General features: G+C 52.1%; 10 protein-coding genes across 10 annotated transcripts; 5 read left to right on the forward strand and 5 right to left on the reverse strand.

Annotated features, from left to right (window-relative positions):
- Positions 1-890: 890 nt before the first annotated feature.
- On the reverse strand, positions 891-1,637 carry VPS24 (ESCRT-III subunit protein VPS24; the record flags this gene model as incomplete). The annotated part of the gene is made up of 2 exons (XM_041689575.1): positions 891-1,529; positions 1,590-1,637. 2 exons carry the CDS (start codon positions 1,635-1,637, stop codon positions 891-893), a joined length of 687 nt encoding a protein of 228 aa, XP_041543246.1.
- A 680-nt stretch (positions 1,638-2,317) lies between these two features.
- wos2 (Hsp90 cochaperone SBA1) lies at positions 2,318-3,253 on the forward strand (the record flags this gene model as incomplete). The annotated part of the gene is made up of 3 exons (XM_041689576.1): positions 2,318-2,348; positions 2,541-2,866; positions 2,927-3,253. The coding sequence occupies 3 exons, from the start codon at positions 2,318-2,320 to the stop codon at positions 3,251-3,253; spliced, it is 684 nt and encodes a 227-aa protein (XP_041543247.1).
- A 995-nt stretch (positions 3,254-4,248) lies between these two features.
- Positions 4,249-5,534, forward strand: AKAW2_41168S (translation machinery-associated protein TMA46; the record flags this gene model as incomplete). Its single annotated transcript, XM_041689577.1, has 4 exons — positions 4,249-4,308; positions 4,374-4,391; positions 4,496-5,046; positions 5,105-5,534. 4 exons carry the CDS (start codon positions 4,249-4,251, stop codon positions 5,532-5,534), a joined length of 1,059 nt encoding a protein of 352 aa, XP_041543248.1.
- A 925-nt stretch (positions 5,535-6,459) lies between these two features.
- On the forward strand, positions 6,460-7,951 carry AKAW2_41169S (uncharacterized protein; the record flags this gene model as incomplete). The annotated part of the gene is made up of 4 exons (XM_041689578.1): positions 6,460-6,851; positions 6,918-7,003; positions 7,071-7,750; positions 7,847-7,951. 4 exons carry the CDS (start codon positions 6,460-6,462, stop codon positions 7,949-7,951), a joined length of 1,263 nt encoding a protein of 420 aa, XP_041543249.1.
- Positions 7,952-8,772: 821 nt separating this feature from the next.
- On the reverse strand, positions 8,773-10,315 carry ayg1 (heptaketide hydrolyase ayg1; the record flags this gene model as incomplete). Its single annotated transcript, XM_041689580.1, has 6 exons — positions 8,773-8,878; positions 8,937-9,010; positions 9,066-9,198; positions 9,255-9,994; positions 10,062-10,136; positions 10,223-10,315. 6 exons carry the CDS (start codon positions 10,313-10,315, stop codon positions 8,773-8,775), a joined length of 1,221 nt encoding a protein of 406 aa, XP_041543250.1.
- A 1,591-nt stretch (positions 10,316-11,906) lies between these two features.
- abr1 (multicopper oxidase abr1) lies at positions 11,907-13,408 on the forward strand (the record flags this gene model as incomplete). Its single annotated transcript, XM_041689581.1, has 2 exons — positions 11,907-12,242; positions 12,305-13,408. 2 exons carry the CDS (start codon positions 11,907-11,909, stop codon positions 13,406-13,408), a joined length of 1,440 nt encoding a protein of 479 aa, XP_041543251.1.
- A 629-nt stretch (positions 13,409-14,037) lies between these two features.
- AKAW2_41172A (FAD-dependent oxidoreductase) lies at positions 14,038-15,229 on the reverse strand (the record flags this gene model as incomplete). The annotated part of the gene is made up of 3 exons (XM_041689582.1): positions 14,038-14,471; positions 14,529-15,115; positions 15,198-15,229. The coding sequence occupies 3 exons, from the start codon at positions 15,227-15,229 to the stop codon at positions 14,038-14,040; spliced, it is 1,053 nt and encodes a 350-aa protein (XP_041543252.1).
- An 837-nt stretch (positions 15,230-16,066) lies between these two features.
- Positions 16,067-16,808, reverse strand: AKAW2_41173A (rRNA-processing FCF1 family protein; the record flags this gene model as incomplete). Its single annotated transcript, XM_041689583.1, has 4 exons — positions 16,067-16,207; positions 16,268-16,433; positions 16,486-16,712; positions 16,773-16,808. 4 exons carry the CDS (start codon positions 16,806-16,808, stop codon positions 16,067-16,069), a joined length of 570 nt encoding a protein of 189 aa, XP_041543253.1.
- A 3,116-nt stretch (positions 16,809-19,924) lies between these two features.
- AKAW2_41174S (uncharacterized protein) lies at positions 19,925-24,898 on the forward strand (the record flags this gene model as incomplete). The annotated part of the gene is made up of 5 exons (XM_041689584.1): positions 19,925-20,336; positions 20,402-20,525; positions 20,583-20,894; positions 20,950-21,728; positions 21,789-24,898. 5 exons carry the CDS (start codon positions 19,925-19,927, stop codon positions 24,896-24,898), a joined length of 4,737 nt encoding a protein of 1,578 aa, XP_041543254.1.
- A 608-nt stretch (positions 24,899-25,506) lies between these two features.
- Positions 25,507-26,700, reverse strand: AKAW2_41175A (putative endo-1,3(4)-beta-glucanase; the record flags this gene model as incomplete). Its single annotated transcript, XM_041689585.1, has 1 exon — positions 25,507-26,700. One exon carries the CDS (start codon positions 26,698-26,700, stop codon positions 25,507-25,509), a length of 1,194 nt encoding a protein of 397 aa, XP_041543255.1.
- Positions 26,701-26,878: the final 178 nt, after the last annotated feature.

A 26,878-nucleotide genomic window follows, 5' to 3' on the forward strand; every position in this document is an offset into this window, starting at 1 on the left:
GGTGTTGCGCCACGGAGAATCGCGACGCTGGGACGGGCTTGTTTCTGGAGGCAACGGTGTCCAGAAGCTGGCAGATTAACCTGGACGACTGGCAGGAAGCGAGAATGTCGCGTTGACTGTTGAGTTGCAGCGAGTGGAGATAAAAGCTGCAAGGTGGGTTGATGAAGATGTTGGGAATGGATAGGATGGATGGATGGAAGATGAAAGGGAAGGGAAACGGAAGAGGGATGGAGAAGATAAGCAAAAGGGAAAGGCGGGAGGTTCAGTTCCCGGTTCTTCTTCCCAGAAAGGCTGAGCCACCTGCCCATCGCGCTAGTCCCCATTGGGGCTCATCGGGCCAACACTGCAAACAACACTGCCTCCCTTTGCCTGTGCCCAAGCAGATCATGGCTTCATCTACAACTTACTGCAAGTTAATGTGACAACGCTATCCAGCTATGCAATCTAATCTCGTATATTCAGTTCAATCCAACATATGAGTCTAGACTCATAAGCTCGCGCTTATCTGTAACCTTCCGCTGCCGCCAAGAGCCCCTGCTGCCCAAAAACTCAATTAGAGCAATCAAAGCCCAGTCGAACCCGAAGTTGCATGGAAGAAAAAGATGATAGAGTATATTTACGAGCAGGGATATTCTCGGAAAAAAATCTTCATATCAACAGAAACAGCTCAATCCGCTCAAAGCTCCCAATAAAGGGCCAGTCCCGTAGTCAACATTAGGACGAAATAAGCTCAACCGGTACTTACGATCATCCCAAAGACGCCCGCCATCCTACCCAAACGCCGTTCACAACATGAAAGGAAAGAAATCCGTATTCAGTGGCATCTTGTAATCCACTGTTCTCGTCACATCAGCCAAGACGCAGATGCAAGCAATCGTCTTCAATGTTCCTCAGCTCTTCAAGGCTTCGAGACGTCCCCGCATCTGCTCGAGTGTCGCTTCTTGATCCGCGAACTCGTCCTCCGGTTCTGGAGCCTCTTCCAATGGCTTCTCGGGCTGAACCCCTTCGACCTGAGACAGCTTGCCGTGCAGGATCTCCTGCAGGACCTTGTCGACCTCCTCCTCTGCTTCCTCTTCCTCTTCCTCCAGCAATTCGTTGTTCGGGATGGCATCATCGACCATCTCCTCGATGATTCCAGCCCGCACTAGTTCCGTCGACAGCTGACGCATCGTGGCATTCAACTCGGGCATCCGGACCAATGTGTTGACGTCCTTCATGATGCCCGTAGACTTCTTCAAGCTGCCTTGAATCTTCCGAACTGAAAAGGCCTCGTTGACCTGCATCTGAACGCTCTGCAGTTGGGCGCGACTGGTGTGTAAACGGGTGGACTGCTTGCGAATGCGAACAAGCTCTCGCGCAAATGTCTTAGCCTCCATGTTGGCCTGCTTGGCCTGGGAAGGATTGCGCTGGGCCCGCTTCGATGAATTCATAATGTACTGTCGTGTCTTGCTTTCCAGAGTCTTCAGTTGTGCGATGTCCCGATCCAACTGTCGGGTATTGGCGCGGATAAGCTGATTACATTTCCTCATCTAGAGCAGCAATCACAGTCAGCAACGCCAGGCATGTCGCTCATTAGGGTAGGCACTTGCCTGCGTTTGAGGATCCGGCCCGAAAAAGACTGCTTTGAGGGTCTCCATGCCGACTGGCGCGAGGATAATACGGGTTCACAGATCGATATCTATAGCTGCAAAAATGTCTACTTTGGCTTGAAGCGAGAACACTCGGATGGGATGTTGTCAGGGTGCTGAATCAGTCGAACCTGAAGTGACCTTGCAATACGGCGGGGTGTGAAATCGAGGTGGTCAAAGGTCTTCTCACACACTTATGCGGTGAAGGGAGTGGTAGTTGACCTTCTAACGATCAAGCAATAAAGCCGGTGAAGCCAGATGGCGGGGGGGCTTGTAGAAGAGGCGCACCAACCAGGATGTGGACTATTGCATGGCTGCTGGCTGCTGCGGTGCCTGGGCTCCAAGATGGATGGATGGAGTGGATGTCTGGCTGTTCCACTCGGCGGCTGAGTCAGCCAGATATGGACGGGGGCAGTGACGTCGCTGGGCAGTATTGAGCCTCAGGCACCCAGAGGCCGCAAACAGAGCAAACGGGCGGCGGGAGAGTTCCAGTACTTTCTAGCATTCATTACTAGTGACTCGCCGGCGATCAGCAGCTAAGAGCAACCGCCTGCTGCTGCAACTTCACTATCCGTCTAGCCCCCCGACATCATCCCCTTCCCCCATCACCTCCCTTCTTTCGCTTCTGACGAGATTGCTACATTCTGTCCTTCTAAACAAACCCATCCTATCCGCTATCTACCATCATAATGCCCGAACTCCCTCAGGTCCACCCCGAAGGTGAGTTTACTCCCCCTCCCGTCCCTCATTTCCTTCCCCGCTCTGGATTTTCATCATTTCTGGGGTTCCCGGCTACTGGGAAGCATCATGCCATACAACGGCTTTGTTGTCTCTCATATTATCGCCCTGCCTATACTTACATGCATACATTCATCTCGGCGAGCATGAGGTACTAACAAGGGTGTTTACTAGTCACATGGGCTCAGCGCTCTTCGGATAGCGACCCCGAGCGCAACTACCTCTATGTTAGCATCAAGGCTGCTGATGTTGCCCGTTCTGACGCCACCCTCGACATCAAGCCTACCAACGTTACTTTTACAGGCAACTCCAAGAAGGGCGTAAAATACCACGTCTCTCTCGACCTGTTCGCCGAGATCGACCCCGAGAACAGCAAGGTCAACCACAGTGACCGTGAGGTCGAGCTGGTGCTGCGCAAGAAGGAGCTCAAGGAAGAATACTGGCCGCGTCTGCTGAAGACCACCCAGAAGATCCACTTCCTGAAGACCAACTTCGACAAGGTATGATACTGGTTCTAGTTTTCATGGATCTAGGAACAGAGAGAGCTGACTAAGAGACAGTGGGTTGATGAGGATGAGCAAGACGAGGTGAACGAGGACGACTACGCAAACAACTTCGGAGGCTTCGAAGGTCTTGGAGGCGAGGGTGGTCTCTCCAACATTGACTTCTCCAAGCTTGGTGCCGGTCTCGGCGGTGATGCCGGTGTTCCTGGAGAGGAAGAAGAGGTATGTTGTCTACCAATCTTAAACCAATTGACAAGATGTCCAGTCACTGACACTTCTAGCAGGAAGAGGAGATGCCCGAGCTGGAGGAGGGCGAGGGCGAGGCTGCCAAGTCTTCTAAGATCCAGGAGGTTTCTTAAATGCCATGCCCTACTACTGAGATAGGCAACGACTACTACGCAAGCAAGTAATCAAAAAAAAGCAAACAACGGCGAGCGACGAATGCTGTAACTTTTGAGCTTTTCTTTTACCTATATTATACCGCTGATGACCACGGTTCATGGTTTGGAGCTGCCTGGCGCACTTGGACAGGTTTGTGGCCTGCCTCGAGAGGCGAAGGGAAACGGAAAAGGAATTTTGAACTATTTCCTTTTATTGGTATTGAAATGACGAGATGACTAGCAAGAATATTTCTCTCACAATGCCCATTCCTGGACTGCGATCCAGGCGTAGAAAAGATCCGAGAGTCGGGCGGTTGAACGAGACTTGCGACCGGACAGCGTAGAACACCACCACCAAATGTAATGAAGTAGTTTGCAGTGCGTATCTGTCGCGTGATTAAAGCCCAGACATTAGCGGCAGTCGAACCAGACAAGCAAGTTCACTTCTGGCGAACAGAAAAAGCGCAAAGAAGAAGAACCTGTCTGGTGAGGAGTTTGGTTGGAAGGGCGAGAGGAGAGGAAGGAGGAGAATCCAACTCGATTGGCGGAGAGGCCGATTATGTGAAGTTGTTCCGCCACACTGGCAAACCCACACCGTGAAAAGTGTGGAGGAAACCTTGCACCTCCTCACGGTTTGATCTCTCTCGCTCCTCCTCTTCCTCCTCATCTAGACAATCTTTAATATCCCCCCATCTCCTTCTTCCCCATCAGAAAGACAGCCGAGGTGTCGTCACATTACTTGACCTACCCCGTCGGGACGTCAGGTCGACCCCTCCTTTGGTGATTTTTCGTTGCGGTTTTCTTCCCTTTTGCGGCGCATCTTTTCTTCTTCCCTTTCTTTTCCCCCTCCCTCCACTTTGGGTTTCTCTGGGAGGCTTTCCCTCATCGTATCGGCGCGCAAAAGTTATATATCCGGCATAGAATTCTATCGCTATCTTATTTTTTACTACATTTCTTTTTACATATTAGAGGAGTGCAAATCTACACAAATCCGCCAAGATGCCTCCCAAGAAGCAGCAGGACCAGCCTAAGAAGAAGAAGGCCACGGTCGAGGATAAGGTTCGAAATGCCCCTTGATCGATCGATATTTCCTAGAGTAAATGCTAATCTGCGATTTTGTACAGACCTTTGGCATGAAGAACGTACGTAACGAGCCCTTTTAGAACTCGCAGACCACTCCCTCCACCATCCATCATCGACCCTCGAGAAATTTACAAGCCCACTGACCGGTATTTCTTCTGTACAGAAAAAGGGTGGTTCGGCCAAGAAACAGATTGCTCAGCTACAGGCTCAAGCGGCATCCAACAAGAACGCCGATGCGAAGAAGAAGGAAGCCGAGAAGGCCCGCAGAGAGGCTGAGAAGAAGGCCGCCGAGCAGGCCAAGAAGGAGGCCTTGGAACTGTTCAAGCCCGTGCAGGTTCAGAAGGTTCCTTTTGGTGTGGATCCGAAAACTGTGCTCTGCGTGTTCTACAAGCAGGGTAACTGTGAGAAGGGTAAAAAGTGCAAGTTCAGTCACGACGCGAGTGTGGAGCGCAAGGCGGCTAAGAAGGATCTGTACACCGATTCTCGAGACGTGAAGGCGGCTGAGGAAGAGGCCAAGAAGAAGGATACGATTGACGACTGGGATGAGGAGAAGCTGCGCAAGGTCATTCTCAGCAAGCACGGTAACCCGCGCACGACTACGGATAAGGTCTGCAAGTACTTCATTGAGGCTGTCGAGAACCAGAAGTACGGTTGGTTCTGGACTTGTCCTAATGGAGGTGACAAGTGCATGTACAAGCACAGTTTGCCCCCTGGGTATGTTTGGCTCGTTGATCTTTTGGTACTGCTTGCTACGGTTGCTGATGGACTACAGATTCGTTCTGAAGACGAAGGAACAGAAGGCCGCTGAGAAGGCTCTCATGGACAAGTCGCCACTCAACACCTTGACCCTCGAAGACTGGCTGGAAAGTGAGCGTCACAAGCTGACCGGCAACTTGACGCCCGTCACGCCTGAGACATTCGCCAAATGGAAGAAGGAGCGTCTTGACAAGAAGGCTGCTGAGGAGCAGGCCCGCAAGGCCAAGGAAACCACTGGACGGACACTGTTCGAAGAGGGCAACTGGCGTGCTGACGACGAGAGCAGTGACGAGGAAGAGGACGATGGCACGTGGAACCTGGAAGCTTTGCGGCGCGAGACGGAGAAAATCCGTGAGAGGAAGGAAGAGGAACGCCTGGCAGCGCTTCATGGCACCCCGGTGCCGGTTTCCAACGACGAGACGATTGCACAGGAAGGAGCCGGCTGAGTTCTGTGCGATACATCCCCAAGGACGCAAAAGGCACTTGGGCGAAAGGGGTTGCGGACCTCCCCCACACTGGGCACGGTGTCCCAAGCCGCTGTCCGGACCTGGGATGCCAATCGGGTTGATGGATGGTAGATACAATGCTGATTCTCTTTGGGTTCTTTGAATTGTGACGAGGATACACCAAACTAGATCGCCTGGTATCGATGTCCGCGACTTGGGTTGGATGGCTCTTGCGGTTAAACGTGAACGGTTAGTCGTGTCGCCTGGATTCCTGGTTCAGCCACCATTGGATCGGTGCCAGCTGAACTGAATCTACAGAGGCATGGATTGGGACGGAGTGAGGAATCAAATGGAGAGAAGATACCAGATTGATTGATTGAGAGACATCGACAGGGTCTGGAGGTTCGTTATCCAGGGGATGAACTGATTCATGATATGATTTGCTATGCCCGATCTGTACGTAGAACGTTTGTTTTTTTAGGTTGAAATGAGCCAGCATTGCCCTGAAGGCGCAAATGAAAAGTGCACCAAGTGAATCCAACTATTTTGTAACACAATGACGCTGAATCGACGGTCTGGCTTGTACCTTGCTGCCGGAGACCCTCATCTCACATTCCACTTCAAGGAAGCCTGGGAGCTGTCTGTCTCACCCATGAATGTTGTGCACGATCTCCCCAACTGACGCTCACCGATCTCCCCGTGCAATCTCCACCATCCCTTTCATCCCGATTGAACTATCGAGGAACGCCGCTCCGTCCTCTCCCTCCGTGGGTCTTACGATTCCCTCCTCGTCCGCGGCGTCCTGTCCCTCTCCTCCATGGCGCATCTCAGTCCCCTCAACACACTAAATACATAAGGTTAAGATGATGGCAGCTCAACAGTACCACATCCCCCCTCCCCCCTCGTTTCCCACCCCCGCGCCACCATGACCCAGTCCTTTTTCTCCTTCACCGCCGCCCTATTGACGGGATTGCTGTCGCATTCCCTGCCTGCCGCTGCGGTGGGGATCAGCTGTGATCCAGACACTCGTCCATACTCGGCCTGGATGACAGACAGCGTCATTGCCCGCCGGGATGCCATTCTGGGTGACTTCACACCAGGAGATGATATCTACCCAAATATCTCCCAGGTCACGCTCTTCGAGTCGACCGTTACCCGTCTGAAGGAGTACTACGATGCCGATTCTTGCGGCCAGGTGGATTGGCACAGTTATGCCCTAGATGGCGCCGAAAGCCTCCTCCCAGCCGTGCAGGATGTCTCGTTTATTGTGAATGCTCCGCTGACTATATTTGCGTCAGGAGATGTTATGTATCACCAGTAAGTCATCACTCAAACTAGCTGATTTTCAAATTGCAAGTCCAATCCAACAACTTGCATTTCTAGATACGACCGCGCCCCAAACGATACCTACAAACAAGCCCTCGACAACCTCCACGATGCCTTTAACGCAAGGACCCGCGACTCAGAAGGTCAGGCAATACCCCACATCAACACGAAGCGAAACAGCATGATACTAACACCATCGATCATATCCAGGCGCCTTCTGGTACTGGAACCCCTACCCGAACTGGGGCGTCCTCGAAGGCCTCTTCCCACTCAGCTCCTTCATCTCCATGTGGAAAACCTACTTCGACCCCACCAACACCACCCTAACCAATGCCCTAACTCTCAGCCTCGACCTATTCAAAGACCACTGCCACGACGACTCCAGCGGCCTCCTCTTCCACGGCTACGACTCCAGCAAGACCGCCTCCTGGGCCGACCCCACCACCGGCGCGAGTCCCTACGTCTGGAACCGCGCCCTAGGTGATTGGTTCATGACGCTAGTCGACCTGCTCGAACGGTCCGGGAAAAACAGCGCCATACTCAACGAGACACAGCGCGACGACGTCTACACGAAATACTGGAACGTCGCTAACACGATCATCAACGATGCCGATGCAGAAACCGGATGCTGGTGGCAGGTTATGTTGCACGGTGGGGAAGAGGGCAATTACATTGAATCAAGTGGATCCGCTCAGTTCGTGTATGGATTGCTCAAAGGTGCTAGGTTGGGGTATTTACAGGGCGAGACGCCGAATGGGGTCGCGTATACGGACGCGGCTGATAAGTGCTACAATTATTTGCTGAGCGAGTTCGTGAAAGAGGAGGCGGATGGTACCTTGGGGTATAATGGCACTGTGGCGGATTGTGGGTTGTATGATCCTACTTTCGAGGTACGTATTTTCTTTTCTTCTTCCAGACCGTTTTTTTACCCTTGCCCCCTTGATTGGGAGAGAGAGAGAGAATGTTAACGGGGGTTTTGTTTGAAGTATTATACCACCCGACCCATCGAATATAACAATCTCTTCGGCACGTCGTCTTTCATCCTGGCGAGTTGGGAACATGAGATGTTTGAGACAGGGTATTATACTTGAGCTGTTTCTCAGCTGGGCTAGGTAGTTTGAAGCAGAGGTGGGGATAAATAAAGCACACACAGTCATCTTATCAAAATATCGATGGGGAAATATGCACACGATAAATAATGACAACGTGAACAATGGGAACAATTCCTTGAAAAGATATTTGTGACAATTTCTGAGTTGGTGTTATTCTTATCTAGAAGAAGTACAGTATTAATTAATACTCCGTACTATACAGACAGACGAAGAGTCGAGAGAGAGTAGAGAGGGGGGAAGCCATTGAGTTTGAAACCATGTCTGAGCGTAAGTTACTACTAAAGACATACGAGCACATAATATCAGCAAGGGGGTTGGGAAAAGTGAAACTGTCTTGGAAACTTAAGCTACTCTCAAGCAGGGTCTGGAGAGAACTTAAATTTCATGACTATTCAATCGTGTCTCAGATCGGGTCTTTGAGATGGTGGTGGGGAAAGAGCTTGACTGTCACTCAGATGACCATGACTCTGAGTTTTGAGAGAGAGTTAAATTACGGCCCTGAGCTGATTTGGGAACCTTCTTTTACGGCTTGTGGACCAGAGTACGGAAAGTCATATTGCCAATACTTAACAAATTCTGGTCAGGACATTGCGATCACAAAGACAGGCAGAAAGATAGTCAGAATCTGGTTTTACTACTAAAGTGTCATGTAAAGATTTTGCAGACCAAGTACGAGATACCCATGTTCTCATCTCATTGCAGTCATCACTTTCATTGTTGATCATTCAGTCGGAAGTTGGCCGTTGACATATATATCAAGTATTTATATATGTACGACGCATTGGAAATAACCCTCCTTTTCAGTTCTTAAGAGGCTCCTGGGGTGAGCGCAGAACATCCTCGAACCACTTGTACGACGGGACCAGACTGTGAGGGTATCCCATGTGAGGGAGACCGTGGAAGAATCTGTGGAAGGGGATGGTTAGGTACTAGGTATATAGAGAATTGGTTTGAGCTGACTGACCTTCCCTCTTTGGGACTTCCGTGGTTGAAGAGCATCAGGCAGTCTTCAATGGGGGTAACGCCATCATCCACACCCTGCATGGCATGGGTTAGTATCCAATCTGGAATTTTGAGGGTGCATTAGTCTTACGTTGAGCAGCAACAGTCTGCAGCTAGGCTGATCCAAGATGCCTGTCTCGAGAAGAGAGAACTTCTTCTGGCCATGCTTCTTGAAATCCTCCGGGTTGGAGTAGCCGTACTTCTTCGCCCAGGCAGGAGTGAGCCTATCAAAGGTGCCATTAGTGTCTCTGGCAATGGCAGATGAGGTCACAGTACTCACAAGAATGGATATTCGTGGTCATCGACACGGCTCAACCACTCGGGGTCCAGGAAGTAATGGCACCCCGGTCCGTGGGCGAGGGTTCCAACGAAGCGATCACGATGGGTATGTGCAGCCCGGATCGCGTAGAACCCACCAGCACTCAGACCCCAGGCAGCAACCCGGGACATGTCGAACTCCGGACGAGTCGCCATGTAGTCGAGAACGGTGGTCCATTGACGGTCCGCCGACTCCGGGTCGCTGGGGTCGGCAGGCGAGTCCGCGGTACCGGGGATCTCACAGATAACTGTCGCCCAACCCCGGTTGATGATCTCATGGGTGCGTTGACTGTTGTCAGGGCGGTATCCATCCAGGCCAGTCATCAGCACAACAACTGGGACGGGGTTCTCTGCCGTCGCATGTTCCGGGACACGAACGAAGAGGGGAACATAGGCACCGTCGGTGGCCGACTTATGCTTGTGCGGGATGATGACCTCCTGGATGGTGGGCTTCCAAAAGGAAGCGGCCTTCAGATACACCTTTTTCTGTCGGTTGAAGGCCTCTTTTTTGATATCCTCTCTAGTCGGATCGACATAAGGGAAGCGGGAGATGCGGTAGACCACAGCGGCTCTCCGGAGCAGGTCAGATGCCATCTCTACATTGTTGTTGTTCAAAGCAGCGGAGGCCTTATTCTCCAGGGCCTCGGCAACCGGGAAGAAAGCCTGTGTGTAGGCATCTGTGTAGGCATCGTTGATGTTTTCCTATCATAGAGTGAGCATGTTACCCTTGCGCTAATAAGGGGCACATGGCAAGATCATGATAACCTACATCAATAAGCTTCTGGAAAATAGGTCGAAAGTCTTCGATGGCACCGTCGTGGAATGGGTAGACGGATTTTTCACACTGCAGGCTACGTTAGATAAGGACTGCCTGACGGCTGGCCAACCACTGAGCAAGGGGTGGTGATGCCGACCACCAGCGAAACTTACTGCAAACTTCCACTTCGTCTCCCAAAGAGCTTTGATAGAGCCCTTGTGGGGGTAAACGGTGTTGAACTTCTCGCCGAGGATCCAAGGAGCCATGGTGTTTGCTTGCTCGTATCGTCCAGTCTTGAGTAGACGGTGTGAAGATGTACAGATCAGAAGGGAGACAGCATTGAAGAACCCTTTTAAACGTAGCTCGTTCAATGTAAGGTCCTCACGGCGAAACCTGCCGATTGGGGTACACATGAACTCTCCTCCACATCTTGTGACATCAGAACCAACTATCGAGGGTGCTTAGGGCTACAAACGCAGGGGGGCTGACCAATCCACAGCTGCTGAGGGATCAAGGGGCGTCACCGTCTGTCTCGGGTCTCGGACAATCGGTAAGGCTTGACACGCTGTTCCGCTGACAGAGGTTGGGATGAGAGTTTGCTTGAGGTGGCCGTAGCTGAAACTCCCTTGCCTGCATTGTGCCATGTTGACGACCTCCCGCTATATCGGATCATGCTCCGACCCCCAGGCATCCATGTTCGAGACCAACCAAGAGTTTCTACTTGGAAGGGAAGAGACCGCTAATTCGGACGCCTAAACTTCTTGAAGTATGTGTTGCTGTACGGTCGAAGTAGATCGAAGCGGTCGATTGCCGAAGATGGATGTGATTGGTCGGGAGTACATGTTGTACTCATTGCAGCTTAACTAGAGTTAGAAATACTTCATGTAAGTGCTTGATGTTGAGAACATCGTGGTAGCCACCTGGTGGACCCAAATATGTACTGCCTTTGGGGGAACAGGGCATATTCCAACACGGTAGTCTTCTCATCAAGTGAATGCCTTGCATCCCCCCGATTCCAAGGCGGAAGGCGCATTCCAATGCCTGCTGTCGCGGTCTGGATGAGGAAGGATTGTTCGCTCGCTGGTTCAAGGTCTCGGTCCCTGAGCCATGCTATTGTCGGTCTCAACAAAGCAGATATGCTTTTTCAAAAGAGGTCATGTATCCCAAGCCGCAGACCTCCAAAATCTTATTGGCACGAGAAGGGGAACACAAAGTATGGAAGCTATAGGGAAGGCACCAAGGGCTAGCCTACAGATAACGACGTTGAAGGGAGTGCCCCGTTGCATCAATAGCGCGGACATCTATCGCACAGTGCCTTGAGATTTGACCCCCTTCATAGCTGAAGTAACCGCCATTAGGCGTCAATATATTCGGCTATTATCCACAGCCAGACAAGCGTGCCAATACCTCAGGAATTTTCTTGCCGGGGCATCCTGCATCTCTGAACCGGGAAGGTATCTGCATGTAGGAGGAGCTAGTCGACTCCCTACTTCTCCTTCCTCACCCCTTGAAGCAAGGACAGGTTACATGCTCGCATTCTATGTCTATGCTGGAATGATTTCTCCCGGGCGGCGACTGAAAGCACGACTCGCATCGGATCGGCTCATTTGTAGGCTTGCTGTCCGGCCATGCGAGAAATGTTTGTTTGGATCTGATGCCGTGGCGGCGACACCGACGAGGCATCCATATCGCCAAGGGTTGCTTTCCTTATTGCTCCGCGGGCTGATCTAAGTTTTTGTCGATAATATAGTAAGCCCGAGCAATTTTCTGTACATACTTATTTTCGACCTTCCTTCAGGAATTGCTCCCAACAGTCTGCGCCCGCATCCGGTGAATGCTATACTCGAAGCCGCGGCAATGATCCGAACCCTCACAACGCTCGGCCTGTACGGGTTCGTCCAACAGGCATTGAGCAAAAATGTGTATCTGGATTGGAATATAACTTGGGTGACAGCAGCACCTGATGGGTATGCGAGGCCTGTGATCGGCATTAACGGACATTGGCCTTGTCCCCAAATTGATGTCGATGTTGGCGACAATCTCATCGTCGACGTGTACAACGGGCTGGGGAACGAGTCCACCGGAATCCATTGGCATGGTCTGCATCAGAACTACAATGGCTACATGGACGGTGTCCCAGGAGTCACCCAATGCGAGCTCCACCCCAACCAGCGCATGCGCTACGTTGTTCCGGTAAGCTGAGCATGCTTGCTGGATCAGTACCTGAACTGCGCCTGCTGACCCCGTGGATCTAGATGAATCAAACCGGTACCTATTGGTATCACTCCCACGAGCCCGGTCAGTATCCTGATGGGTTGCGCGGTCCCATCATCGTGCACGACAATGTTCCTGCCCCGTATCACTATGATGAGGAGATGACTCTCACCTTATCCGACTGGTATCATGTACAGATACCCGTCTTGCTCGATGAATTCATAGTTCCAGGAGACCATGCCCCTTATGGAGGTCTAGAGCCGCTACCTGATGCGATTTTGTTCAACGACATGCATAACACCAAAATCAGCGTTAAGCCCGGCACGACCTACCTGATCCACGTTGTCTGCATGGGCAACTTTCCCGGGCATGCGCTCGTCATTGACGACCACGACATGACCATTGTTGGTATGGATGGCATTGCAGTGGAACCGCATTTCCTTCCACCCCAGTATCTGCGTGTGGCCGTTGGACAACGAGTCGACATCCTTCTCACCACCAAAAATGATACTAGCAAGAACTACGCCATCTGGGACGGTCTCGATATTGATGAGATGTTCGTTCAAGAGGGAAGGAGCCCACCTCCAGGGTACAATCCCAACGGCACCGCATGGCTCATGTACAACGAGGATGCTCCTTTGCCTCCTCCGCCCATCATTCATGTCAACAATGCAAGTCTGGACTTCCTCGATGATGTGACCTTAACACCGATAGACAACCTTCCACTGATTGACCCCATACAACACCAATTTATCTTCGACGTCTACCCGACCACAGTGGATGGAAAGCCCGCCTACAGCATCAACAACATGACATATAACGCTCCCGACTCGCCCACGCTGTACACTGCCATCTATTCTGACCCCGATGCCTGCTTAGACCCAGACCTCTATGGAGATGTGAACCCTTTTGTTGTCAATTATGGTGATGTGGTGGAAATCGTTCTCAACAACCACCATGACAATCTCCACCCGTGGCATCTCCACGGTCATGATTTCCAGGTGCTCCAGCGCACTTACCCGTACGGTGGCTTCTTCGATGGCTACCGCAACGTTTCTGCCACGCCCATGCGCCGAGATACGCTCATGGTGGAGCCCATGGGTCATTTCGTGATTAGATTCCGTGCAATGAATCCTGATAAGTAATCCCTCCCTGCAAGTTGGTGTCTCCAAACTGACGTTAACCGGTCAATTACGCATCTGGATGTTCCATTGCCACATTGAGTGGCACGTCGAGATCCGCCTCATGGCGATCATTATCGAAGCGCCGGACCAGCTGCAGAACATGACCATACCGGATGATCATCTCAAGATCTGCGGAAACACTCAACCCAGCAATTGGGCCCCATTGGCTCCTTCGCCATAGACAGTCCGACCCGGCATCAGGTATGAGTGCCGTTAGTGTCCTCTAAAACTTAACTGATCTAGCCCAGAACGATCCCAATGGCCACGCACACGACATGTATACCTGTTGACAATGCTGATCTTCAAGCCACCATACTCTGTCTATGTGAGCCTTAAAAAGAATATAAACACCTCTTCAAGTGACCCGCTGGCGACCGGGAGTCTTGACCTGTGTGAATGAGCCTTCCGATGTTTGGATATGCTTTAGTGTCCATGGCGACCATAATCCGTGATAAGTAATGTTACGAACAATAGACGAAAAGTTGTATCATCTTCCTTTTACTGAAGTTTGCAGCTGTCATGCAGCATTCCAACCATAGTTTTGTATGCCGAATATACCTCCGTAGTAAGGCGGACCTCGCAAGTAGAAGTTATAGCGAGGCCTTTTCCTTTATCAGTCCGCTTTGTCGCATCAAATCGTAAACATCCTCCGCCACACCCCAGGACAACTCAAACCCACGACCCCCCGCTCCATACGCATGAACGATCACCTCCTGACCTTGATCCATCCTCTCCACTTCAATCCTCATACCCCCCTCTCGTGCCGGTCGACGACCAACAATATCACGAATAACATCGAACTCTCCTCTAGTTCCCTCCTGGAAGGGGAACCACTTAGCAGCATTCGCCAGTAGCTGGGCCCGTGTTTCCATCGACGGATTAGGATCCCAATTATGCGGCTGCTTCGTGCCCCCGATAATCGTCCCACCACCCAACGGGCGCGGGATACAGAAGGACCACGAGCCATCGCTATTCTGTCGAGTGATAGTCGCCGAGCACGGATTCCTGACCAGACACGTTTGCCCTAAAATAGTCAGTCAGTCACTATACCATCACCATCATCATCATCATCATCACTCACCCCGAATAATATAACTCTTCTCATCCCCAAACCCCAACCCAGAACAATTAACCACCGCCCCCACCCTCTCCGCAAGATAGAACCCCTCCCTCAAATCCACAAACGTATACTCCTTCACCTCCCCACCCCTCAAGACAAACTCCCGCAGCAACCACGCACAATACACCGGCGAATTCACCACGAATGTCTCATATCTCACTCCCCACTTCACATCCCCTGGCACCTCCTCAGGCTGTAAGTACTCAAACCCATCCAGATGCCCATACACTGCCTGGATGTTCTTCTCGTCGAGGTACTCCGCCGGCGGGTTCTCGAGGTGCTCGATGCCAGTGATGGACTGGACGCCCGCACCTGGTTCCTGGGCCGCGAGTGTCCTGAAGTGTGCGTAGGTGCGACGGGCTTGTGCTTCTTCTCGAGTGTGTTGGGCGTTGGAGCCGGGGACCGGACGATAGTGGGCGCCTGCCCAGGGTGAGGCGTAGTTGAGGGATGTGCTGTGGGGGAAATCTCGGGCTGCGAGGAGAACGCGTTGGGATGGGGAGAGGTGTTGTTGGATGTAGAGCGCTGTGGAGAGGCCGATTATGCCGGCTCTGTTTGGTTGCAAATGGGTGGGGTGGTTAGTGGTGCTGATGTTGTGGTTTTGGGTGACGTTGGGATTGAGAAAAGACGTACCCTATTACTACAATGGTTTCTTTTTCAGTCATTATGCTGTGGCTGGTATTGGTTTTGTAGATTGGTTGGATTGTGTGTGTATGTAAGTACTAAGTGATTTGGTTGGTGATGATGATGTTGTTGTCGGCGGGGATTGAGGGGATGATAAGCGTTTCTGGAACCAGTTCCCCGCACGCGGAGGGAGGCATTGAGTCATACTTTGGGGCCTTTTATAACTAGCCATCAATCGTTCCTCTTTTGGTCGAATGCTTTCTAACTACTTTAGATGTCAACGCAATTGGGGTAATTGGTGATGTGGCCATGGCCGGCCTGATTGCGTCCAGAATCACCCGGACAACTATCTGTTGTTCGGGAATAGATACGAAAATATAGCTAGTATTTCGGGGTAAGCGTGGAAATTATAAAACGCACTATTAAGATGTTCTTCGGTTCTAGCTTCAATTATGCAGGCTAGGACCGCCGACACTGACCATCTATCTATCTGCTATCTAAGCTCTCCGAATATCGGCTTCCGCCTGTCTCGCTTGGTCACGTCCACCGCGCGCATGGACTTATGGCGGTCATCGGGACAATCTGGTCATCGAGATAGTCCAGTCGAGGCGCACGCACGTCGCAAGCCAATGCGCAACTCGAGCTGGCCTGCCAGGTAGTGTTGCCATCGCATTGACTTGTACTGCATCAGACAGGATGATCCTGCTCGGACGCAGCGGGACCAGACGAGCTCCCCGTTTGTAGGCTGAAGACGAACTGAATCCGCGTCCGCTTGTAAGCGGTAATTGGGTATATCTTCGTGAAACGTCATGCTATGGCGTGGTATCAAACACATCTTATCTTTTGCCATTTCTTTCAGCGATTCGCAAAACCAAGGCTTAATCCAAAGCATCGGGCAACTTCTCGATGGTGAATTTGCCCCTTGCAACCTTCATGATGGGCACACCAGGAATCTTGCGCAGACGGCGACACAGATCTTGATCGTTGGTCGCCACAATGTAAATTCTATGCTTCGTCACCTACAAGAGCCGTTAGCGCGCTGTGTTACCCCAAACGAAGGGGTTTGAGTAACCACTCACCCGATCCACGATACAGTCATCTGCATAGGTACCCTTGTGAGAGCACTTGACCCTAGACCACCGAGGGTCTTTGGCAACCCGAAGTGCGAGGCGGTACTTGTCACCCAGCTTTTCCAATTCCGCAATGGTGCAGTCTGAGAAGGTCGGAACACACTTCGCGTATAGCCTGCAGCTAGTCTTAGCAGATGTCCAAAGCCCAGATATTGTGTGCAACTCACAGGTCCATCATCGAAGTAAGTAGATCCTGCTTCGCTCGGATAGCGTGGGAAACAAAGTTGGTATCGACCAGCACGTGGTAGGGAGGGCCAAGGGCAGTGTTTGCGGCAAAGAACATGTTCGAAGGGGCTTGGGTAACTTGACGAGTCAGCTGATCCTCCTTGGGCGTCTCCTTCTTCGCTTCCGGCTTCTTCAGTCGCTCATCGCGGGCCTTGATGGCGCGCTTCATCTATAGATTCAGTAGGATCAGTTTCCGTTCCGTATCGACTGCAAAGCCTCGTAATCATACCTGCGCGAACTTGCGAGTCTTCTTTTGCACACCCATTTTGTTGACAATAGGCCTTGACCGCTAAACAGGGAGGAAAAGTAAAGCAGCAGAGAATGGGATCGATATTCGTTGCTATCGATATTGTTGAACCCAGAAGATTTTGGAGAAGGCGGAAAATCAGATCACGGGCCGATGTTTTGCCGTGATAGCCAGAGCCAAGCAGTTCCGTTATCATGTGATCTACCCGTGACCGCCTGTCGCGTTGCACGGCATCCCCGTCCGTCTAACTGGAAATGGCAGTACCCTGTCGCGAAGTCTAGAGCTTCTTGGGATTCTCGTTGGCATCATCGAAAGCAACGTACAGGCCCAAGTGTACAGTTGCACTCTGGCTCTAATTGAGGAGCATTCGATTTCATATTGGATGACCACCACAATGTCGTTGTTCCGAGCGTGACACAGACTGAATCCTACCATGCACAAGGCATCTTGTTGGGTGATAAATTTCAGTCAGTCTCAGTCCGCCAGGATTAGCATGGGCCGAATGCCTGCGTCTCCCGACGCTTTTCTTATCACATCCAAGGAAGAGGCAAAATCTCATCACCGTCCGAGCTCCTCGACCACCCCGCAATGTCTAAGCCCCGGGACCTCCCACTAGTCCCGAAGAACACCAGTCACAGCGCAGCTTCTACTTAATCACATCACATTGCATGCACAGGCCGTGTCCATCTGTGGAAGGGCTATTTTGGACTCCATACTCCGTATACTTTCTTACCGGGTGTGCGTAGAATTGTTGTCTCACCAGCTCCGACTGTGACCGACCGTTCAGATCCTTAGCTCCTGTAAGTGTCAAATAAATCGCCGATAAATGTACTTTATACTGCGACCATCTTGGGTATCCGGTCCTTCCAAAGGAAACACCCTCTGGTTGTGTACACGGTGATGATGTTCCCATTCATGATACCAATGTATATTATCAGTCTGGAAATAGTACCCGTGGGAGTAGTACTATGAACCTGAGTGCCGGCGGTTTCTACACCGCCATAGTATATACTGTAGCACCACCCTGTCCATTTCGCGAAGGGTGAGCGCAATTCAGATCATGGTAACGATTATGGGCGGCCTTACGGCACATGTAGTGATGGCTCTTTCGGTTCATGTTCAAGGTTCATTTGAGGACATCATCTAGGATGCATGCGCCCTCCCATTTCCACATCTTAACGGAAGATTTTTTAGTATGTTTCCTGCTTATTTCGGTCCTTCTGCGTACTATTTCAGTGTTCACATCCACGTAAGTACCCAAGTATATCACCTACCTCAGTAGTTCCGTCCCCAGCACGTCGAGGGATGTGATTCGAAGTCCCACTGCACATCACCCAATGTTAGCCACAATCCTACTGGCCACATGGATTGAGCAGTCGAGGGAACGCATTGACGATACCAGTCAGAGTGCTCATTTACGCGCCGAGCAGGTCACTTGAGGGCGACTCTAGGGCGGGTGCGGGCGCTGATTGGCACAACCGAGTGATGAGGCCTGCAGCGTGAAGAAACGCCCTCTGCAGTCCGGAAGCCAATCAGGTCTGAGGAGCCGACGGGAAAGGTCCCTGACAGCAGCCGCTGGCCATGCAGAACTCCCCTTGGATAAGGTCCTGTATACCTCTGCTTCACATACTGAATCTTAGTGGTAACTATGTCACTGGTACCACTCCAGCCCCGCCTGGGCAAAAAACGGACGCATGCAATAGGATTGAACTAACCACCACCACGACTCCATACTACTTACTCACCACGCTTCTCTCTCCCTTTCTCACCCCCCCATTTCCCGCCCATCTCTGATCGGTGCAACAATTGGCGCTCATCTAATCTCCTCGATTTTAGTCTCAAACTCTTTCCTTTCCACTGATTGCGCTTCATGTTGATTGTGGGTGGCATTGCTCGATGATTAGCCCGCTTGATCTTCCTATAGCTCCTGGTTAGCCTGCCAACGGCGTAACACGAAGGAGACTGAACTCCTCTCGCAGACCCCCCTGGTCAGACGCGGCAGGATCGACTGGCAGTCTGCTTTGCACTCTGGCTCTCATGTCCCGCTGCTGCATGCTTGTTGGTGTGCCGCTGCTGGAGCCACCGACAGCTCCTCATGCCGGTCGACGGGTCTTATTTGCCCTCGTCCGCTAATTAAGTCGTTGAACGCCCTGCTCGTCCCATATCGATGATATCCTGGTCCATGGAAGCGCCGTCCACTCCCCTTGGCGCTAGCTCGTGTTGCTTGATGGCTGGAGATTTCGATCGACTCTCTCTGCTGCCTTCGGAGACGTCTCAGATTTTGCAGGTAACTGTCCTTTACAACCACACAACAGCCTCCCATGGCTGGCGCCGTCTGGAGAATAATAAGGATTAAAATTCCACAGGGCCAGAGCACGGCTATCAGTCTATGCTCGTGTGAATCCTGTCATTAGTGTTAGTGCAATCGATTTCCATTTTACTTTTTGCTCCCCTCCCCGCCTCTGCCCTGGTCTTCCTTATTATCTTTCCCCCTCCACAATTTGAGCCAGCAACGTGGTAGCCTGCCTAGTGCGTTGTATCCCTGGCCGTTCCACTGCATCATTCTTTGCCTTTCACTTGCATTTTTGTGCGTCTGCCTTTTTGTTCGGCTCGGATTTAGCGCGCTATCACCATCATATCTGTCGCTGTACCCTGCTACAACCTCGCTTCTTTCTCGCCACCCCCTAACCCCGAGTCTGCTGGGACGAAAGGCCGTCGTTCTGGTTGTTCTTCTAATTCGTATATCAATACCCTGACTGTGGTCTCCTCTACCTTATAGTCAAATGTCTTTTGAGAACACTTTAAAGCTTGGGTTTTTGATTCGGTAGGCATTTGGAGCAGTGACATCTCGTTGGCTGTCCTGGGCGGGATTGCACCCTCGGTGCCCAGCTTGAACTTGTCTTCTATTACGTGCCAATGGATGGTTTATAATTACCATTGCTCATTTTGGCCCGAATAGCGCCTGTGCCCATTGCCACGCCGTTACCGCCAATTATATAATTGCTCTACTGTGTGCCTGGACCGCGCACTTGATAGCCGCTTGTCTGGAGACGGAGCTTGGGATTGGGACAAGGAACACGAGTTAAGCAATTCCAGCACCCTGTTCAGGAGCGTCTCTGTGTACAGTCGAAACGATGGTCGAATTATCATGGAACAGAAATCCAGTTCAAGTCCCAGATCCTCGACCTTCAAGAATGAAGCCTGCCGCGCCCCCAGTATCAACGCAGACACAGACCGCCCCTGCCCGGCTTGAGCCATGTGCGTCAACCGCGTCTTTACTTCTATATGCGGAGGGCTCGGTGATTGTATGTCTCCACCACGATACTTTGGCACTCGAACGACGCTTCGAAAACCACCAGGACGACATCGGATTCATATATGTGGATAATGTGAGCGAACGTGGTGCGGGAAGGCTGGTGGTCAGTTACGATGTCAGCCAGACTGCAATCGTATGGGATTTGTTCACAGGAAGCGTACTCGCCAGGTTCGCCTCCTTCGAGCAGCTCAAGGTTGCCGCCTGGATGCGAAATGGGAATGTGGCCTTTGGTAACATCCCTCCTTCTCATAAAGCCATGTTTTCTCTCGCAAACAAGTTCTCACACTATCTGCAGGTAATGAAAAAGGAGACGTGATCATATTTGAGCCATCTACTTCGGAGCATGTTTCGTGCCGCACCATCTTTGATCCCATTACCGCTCTAGCCCCCGCTACGGATTGTCGAACATATGCTATTGGGTATGTACACTGCGCCTAGTGGTTGTGGCAGTTGAATGGTCTAACTGATTGGCGTAGTTACCAAAATGGTTCGATTATGCTCGCGACACTGCACCCAACCTTCAGCATATTACATACCATGTCCACTTCACGAGGACCATCGGCGATAATTTCGTTAGCGTGGCATGCGTCCTCATCTAAGCAGAAATCAGATATGCTAGCCACTTTGGCGGCCAATGGTGATTTGAGAGTTTGGAGTGTAGCAAAACCGCCGCAGAAAGAAGCCCCACGCGTTATCAGAGTGCTCAAGAGGTCTGATGGCTCCCCAGCCACTGAACCGAAGTGGATGGCTTGGTCTAAGAATGGTAGGATTGTGCAATACCTTGAAGGGTAAGCAGGCGCCCGCCATCTTCCCTCGGGTTGCGAGGCTAAACACCGTCAACAGTGAAACGTGGGCATGGGATGTCAGGACCAAGCACGTCACGTATGAGCCCATCCCCACCATCGACAACCCACGTGGCTTTGCCAACTATGGACCGACCGCCACACTATTTACTCTTGGTCCTCAATACACTGTCCAGCAGTACGATATAGACAGCCCTGCCATGGTCGCGAATGTGCAACATGCCCCCGCTGGAGCTTTGCCACCACCCACAGAGCAACCGAGATTACGCACCTTACAGGAACCGCCAAACATGAGGGAGTCTGGTGCGATGTTTGGCTCTCGAAGGACCCCGTTCGACACGAATGGAGTCGAAGCTGTGCGTCAACAGCGTGCCGATGTCACGAGCCCTGTGAATAGGAGTCATGCCAATTCGGTTACGAACTCCGTTAGCTCGAAGGCTTCCTCGGGGATGCACAAGATCCCGTTCTCACCACCCAGTAGGTCCGGTCAGACCACCACATCATTCTCGTTAACTTCAGCATCTGGGAGAGAAACGCCCCAGCCATCCGGGGCTTCCTATGCCTACGCCTCGTCTGTTTCAATGTCGTCAACAAAAAGCTCCCGCGCCGGTTCACGGCTGAGAAATGAGGTCCAGCTTAGTCCTGCCGAAAAGCCAGTAGATCTATTCCCTTTTACGCGTGCACGCCTCAATGATGTGCCTTATGGACACCATCAACCCCTTGACGAGTCCCGCCTCACGCCGGATGATCTACGCCAACAGATGCTGAGCGTTGTATTTGGCTTCGATGGAGTTATTGAAGGTCTGATTAGGGATGAACGTAAGTTCCATTCTGCACTTACTAGATACGTTTTTCCAAATTTGCTGATTCTGTGATTAGTGAGCAACCATCCCGAAGCTAGTCAAAGTGCCATTCTACTTGCCCAATGGATTGGTGAATGCGATACAGACTATATGCTTTCCATGATAACATCGGGACCAGCTTCAATCACCGACTGGATGCTCCTGGCATTCAGTCAGATGTCTGGAGAATCGCAGTCGAACAAGGTCGGCCAAGCTTTGGTCCAGAAGCTGCTGGAGATTGGCGATGTCCATACGGCAGCCACCATACTTCTAGCATTGGGAGACCGAAACGATGCCATCGAAGTCTATGTCTCCCAGAATTATTATATGGAAGCCATTCTGATGACATGCCTTGTGATGCCTACGGACTGGCAGCGACAATCGTATTTGGTTCGCCGATGGGGGGAACATGTTGTGTCTCACTCTCAGCAGCAGCTTGCGATTCGGTGTTTCATGTGCACGGGTGCAGAGCCCTCCGAGCCATGGACGTCTCCCGCTGCGCAACAGGCTACATCTTTCGCGGAAGCTATTACAAGAAGGTCTCCGATGACATCGCCGGAACCTTATCCAAACACAGCTAGTATTATGGTTCCTAATTCCCACCCACGACCAGCTGTCAATGGCAGACCGGTATCGAAGACGCCAGCGCTGAAGCTCATTACATCATTTGACTCTCAACCAAACAATCGATTCAAGTTCCCCGGGCTGAAGTCAGATGACAGAACTCCAACAAATGCGCCCGGGGTTACACCAATCGCGGAATCTGCGGTTGTTGAATCTGCATTGTCTCCGGGTGGGTTTGGGTCGTACAAGCTAAACAATATCCAGAGCATAAATAACGCCATGAATGCACGTACAACCACGCCCGCCTTCAACAGACGGCGTCTTCCGTCTATCGGGGAGACTCCGATTGATGTACACCCTCCTACATTTCCCTCTACGGGATATCATAAACAAGTGCTAGACTTTGGATCAACGTCAGAAAATGACGAGAGTCAGCCATCAGAGCAGAAAGGGGAGGAAGCAGATGACGAGCAGCTTGGTTTGCTCTCATCTGCCCGCTATGACCCTGAAGAGTACAAGCCCAGTCCTCAGACCGCAGTCCAAGCGACAGCGGATACCTTCGCCACCATCAAGGGTCTTCCTTCTCCGGCTGCTGGGGTTTTTGAGGCTCTAAAGGAGCGTTCGGACAGCCGGAACGGAACCAGGGACCGAAAGCCAGATGGCTTGCAGCTAAATCTTCATCACCGCAACGCGTCGGAGAATGATCTGCACGCCCAATCCGAGATGGCGGCTAACTTCCGGAGTCCAGCGTCAACATTAAATAGCTTCAGTTCCGCTAGGAGCCCCAGCGTTAGCGGCCGCAGCATTGACCCGTATATCAGTAGCCTAGGCGAGGCAAACTATCACGCGAAGAAGTATCAAGGAAATCGTCCTAACGGAAGAGGAAGAAGGAATACGGATGAGTCGGCCAGTCAGACCTCGGCTCGGAGGTACCGCTCCAGAAACGCATCACAGGAGACGCGGGGGCGAAACGAAAAGAGATACATTCCACCCGCCAAACGTTCTCCCTCCTCTCCTGTCCCAATGTCGCCAGAGGAGCTGGCTCGGATCAATGCCAATGCCGCCAACAAGCCATCATCTCGAACACGCAGCGCTAGCAGGGTGCGCAAACCACGTTCGCGCAACTCCTCTGAACGCCGTCAAAACCGTTCCGCCAGTCGAAACACAGCCAACCATCTTGGTACTGAAAATCAAGGTCCTTCCAGTAGAGGACGCAGCATGGACCGTCAAGAGTCAGACGCCAGATCTCCCTCGTCTCCATTGCCGGGATCCAGTGCCGAGGACGCATTGAGACTAGTTGCGAGTGATAGAGAACGGTTGCGGACCCGCCAACGGAGCGGCAGTCGTCGACCTGAAAAGGGTGCAGGTGGGAGGGGGGAGATACCATCTGATTCGAAGTGGACAAGAGCGAGGTCTCGTAGCCGTCACGATACCGAGCCGACAGAGAGCGCTCAGCAAGTTGTGCCCGAGTTCTTCAACGGCGGTGCCACCCATGATGGCATCTATGTCGTTGATAACACTCATAGTGACAATAGTATGCTGGCACAGGCAGCTCACGAGGAGCAAACTACTACCCTTCAAGTTAATTTTGCGGAACAGCGGAGGAAGGAGCTTGCCGCTGCAGAGCTTGAAGCTCGGCGTCTGTCGCTGGCACGCAATCCATCGGCGCCTAACATCCCATTTCCAGGGGAACTGCAGCCGAGCCGTTCAGCTCTGGAAAATGCGACATTTTCCATCAATGCTTTTGCGCCGCGTACTCCCGGCCGGAACCGGACTGCTACAAACAAGGGTTCTCCAGAGTATCCAAGCAGCTCCGATTCGAACTCTTCAAGGTCCGGTGTGCCCTTGGGACTGCCAGCAACCCCGAAAGCCATGAAGCACCCCAAATATAACGGGTATGAAGAAACAGCACCGACTCCTCCGGTGCCTTCTGACGCCGGCATCCTACTTAGTGATGCCAAATACCAGGGTGATGCTGAACGGATCGGTCGTTCGATGTCTGTTCCAATTCCCGAAAGCCATCAGCCTGGCGCGGTGCCAACGAATCTCCCAATGCATCCAAGATACAACCCTCATCTCCCAAGAAGTCGATCCACAAGCCGAACACGAAGCATGGCTCCTCGTCGAGACAGTGGCGGACATAGCTACGGCGGCTCCCCTGTGACGGTTAGCATAGAGGAGACGATCGAAAATGCAATGGCAAACCAGCAGACCGAGAACCCTCCCATTTTGCCGGAGCTCCAACATCTGAGTCCTCCTCCACCGCCACCTCCCCCAGCTGCCCCTTTGGCCTCTCCACGCGAGTCTTCAGGGACCATAGACATCGCCATTGACAATGAAGACTTCGGTCGGCTGCTGCCTCGCGCGATGACCACGGGACCTACGCTTCACACGGATGGCCGTCCGGGTCTGGAACAACGCCGTATGTCTTTCGAGCACCGCCGGGGCCGCAGTGTCAACGAGAGCCTGAGCAGCAAGATCCGTAACCTGGCTCGGATGGGCAGCACCAAGAGCACAGACTCGTGGGTTGCTACTGATATTTCGATCCCGTACGAGAGCGTTATCGTCGACGGGCGCATATAAGCGTACGTTTGATGCATTGCATCTAACCTGTCAACCACTACAGTTGGACAATGATGATTGATGACATTCTGTTTCTTTTCATTCTCTCAATTACTTTTACATTTGCTTGTTTCCCCCAGCCCCTTTTTTTCTTTTTCCATTCAGCCAAGGCATATCTGAGATATTGGTTATCGTGATAGTTGGAACTGTATACCCTGACACTACGCTTCCCTGATAATGATAGACCGGCAAGGAATAACTCAGTTACCAGAAGATGCACTATAATGGTTTTCTTTCATATTTTCATTCTTCCTCGTCTCTAAATATGGCCCTCGGGGGCACGAGAAAAGTCGCTCCTTGACCTATTTGTCTAAGTCTTGCCATACTATGCAGACACTTAGTGATTAATCAAGCCATTCCGGACTACACTGCTCAAATATGCTAGAGCATTTGGCCTTACGAAGGCATTGCTTGCAGGAAACATGTAGCTGTATCCAACTGGCACCGGGCAACTATCGGTCAAGGACAATCAATCGACTGGCAGAGGGGAAAGTTGTAATAAGAGTTCACCTGTCCATGCCATGGACAATAAAGTCAGCACTATGATGTACAAGCCACTATACAAACAATCAGTCCCATTTCCCCCACCACCCAGAAGTGTGCTGCTGTGGAGTGTTCAAACTGTCCGTCGACATCTTCCGCTCCGCCTCCAACATTCTGTCAAATTCCGCTTGAGCCAACTCACGCTCACTCGGCTTATCGTTAGCCGGAGCCGGAGCAGGAGCAGAGGCAGTCGAACTCGACGCAGGCTTATACACCGTCCGCACCTCCCGCTGAGCCGAGATATTATTCTGTTTCCGAATGCGCTCCCAGGCACTTTCCCCAGGCACCGACTGGTCCTTGCCCCTATACTCGGCAGCCACAGGACTAGCATCATCCCAGAAGTCATCAGCATTATCCCTCGACGGCTTCGGCGTCTCATAAGACGGCGTAGCCACCTTCTTCGTCTCAGTGCCCCACGACGTCGTACTCGACCCAAACCTTGCCGCCTCCTCATCCGACCCAGTCTGCACCCCAAGCCCATCACCCTGCTGCTGCTGCTGCTGCTGTGGCAACTGACTCTGCTCCTCACCCTTCGACCCCGGCAACGGCGTCGTCGGCGGCGGCGGCGGCATCCTCCCCGTCCTATCACCAGCCCCCCTCATCTCACCCCTCCTCCTCCTCGCCTCAGCCCAAAGCCCCTTCAACCTAGAATCCATCATCATATCATTAATATCCCTAGCACCCGCAATCCCATCACCAATCAACAGACACACAAACGCAACAAAAGCCGTCTGCATCCCCGCCCGTGCAGCATCCTTTCTCCACGTAGTCGGGTTCTCCCTCACCCATTTCTGTATCCCCGCAATCAGCAAATCGTACCGTCGGATGCCCGCCTCCGGCGCGAAGTTCTTCTTCCAGATATCTGTCCTCTGCGATGCCTTGTAGCACGCGATCGCGCCAACGAGCACGCCTACCGGTTGCCCGATTCGGCTGTGGTAGAGGCGTGCCGTGCAGTGCTCGATCGTGGCGTCCGCTTCGGGTTGTGTGAGCGGCCGGTGCGCGATCCGTTGGTGTTGTTCGAGTGTCCGGATCACGTTGATGGTTACCAGAGAGCTCCATACACTTTGGCCACCGAAGCCTAGGTAGAGGGTAATTGGGTCCGGGCGTTTGAAGAGCTTCGGGTTCACTTTTAGTGGGTGGAAGCGCGAGAACGGGTCGTTCGGGTCTTTGAACACGGCGGGGGGGTCCCCGGAAGGTGGGGGGTCGGTGGTGTATGACATTGTAGTGGTTGGAAAGTTGTGGTGTGGTAGGTGGGAAGCTGGTGTTGTGGTTGTGGTGGTGGATGGGGAGCTTGGATGATGATGATGATGGAATTGATGATGCGGAGGTGGTTTGTGTTGTGCCGGTTAGTCAGCTGCATAGGGGTTGTGCGGAGTTGTGCTGGGTCTGCTGGACGTT

The sequence above is a fragment of the Aspergillus luchuensis genome, chromosome 4 (assembly GCF_016861625.1).
Source record: "Aspergillus luchuensis IFO 4308 DNA, chromosome 4, nearly complete sequence".
Classification (NCBI taxonomy): Eukaryota; Fungi; Ascomycota; class Eurotiomycetes; order Eurotiales; family Aspergillaceae; genus Aspergillus; species Aspergillus luchuensis.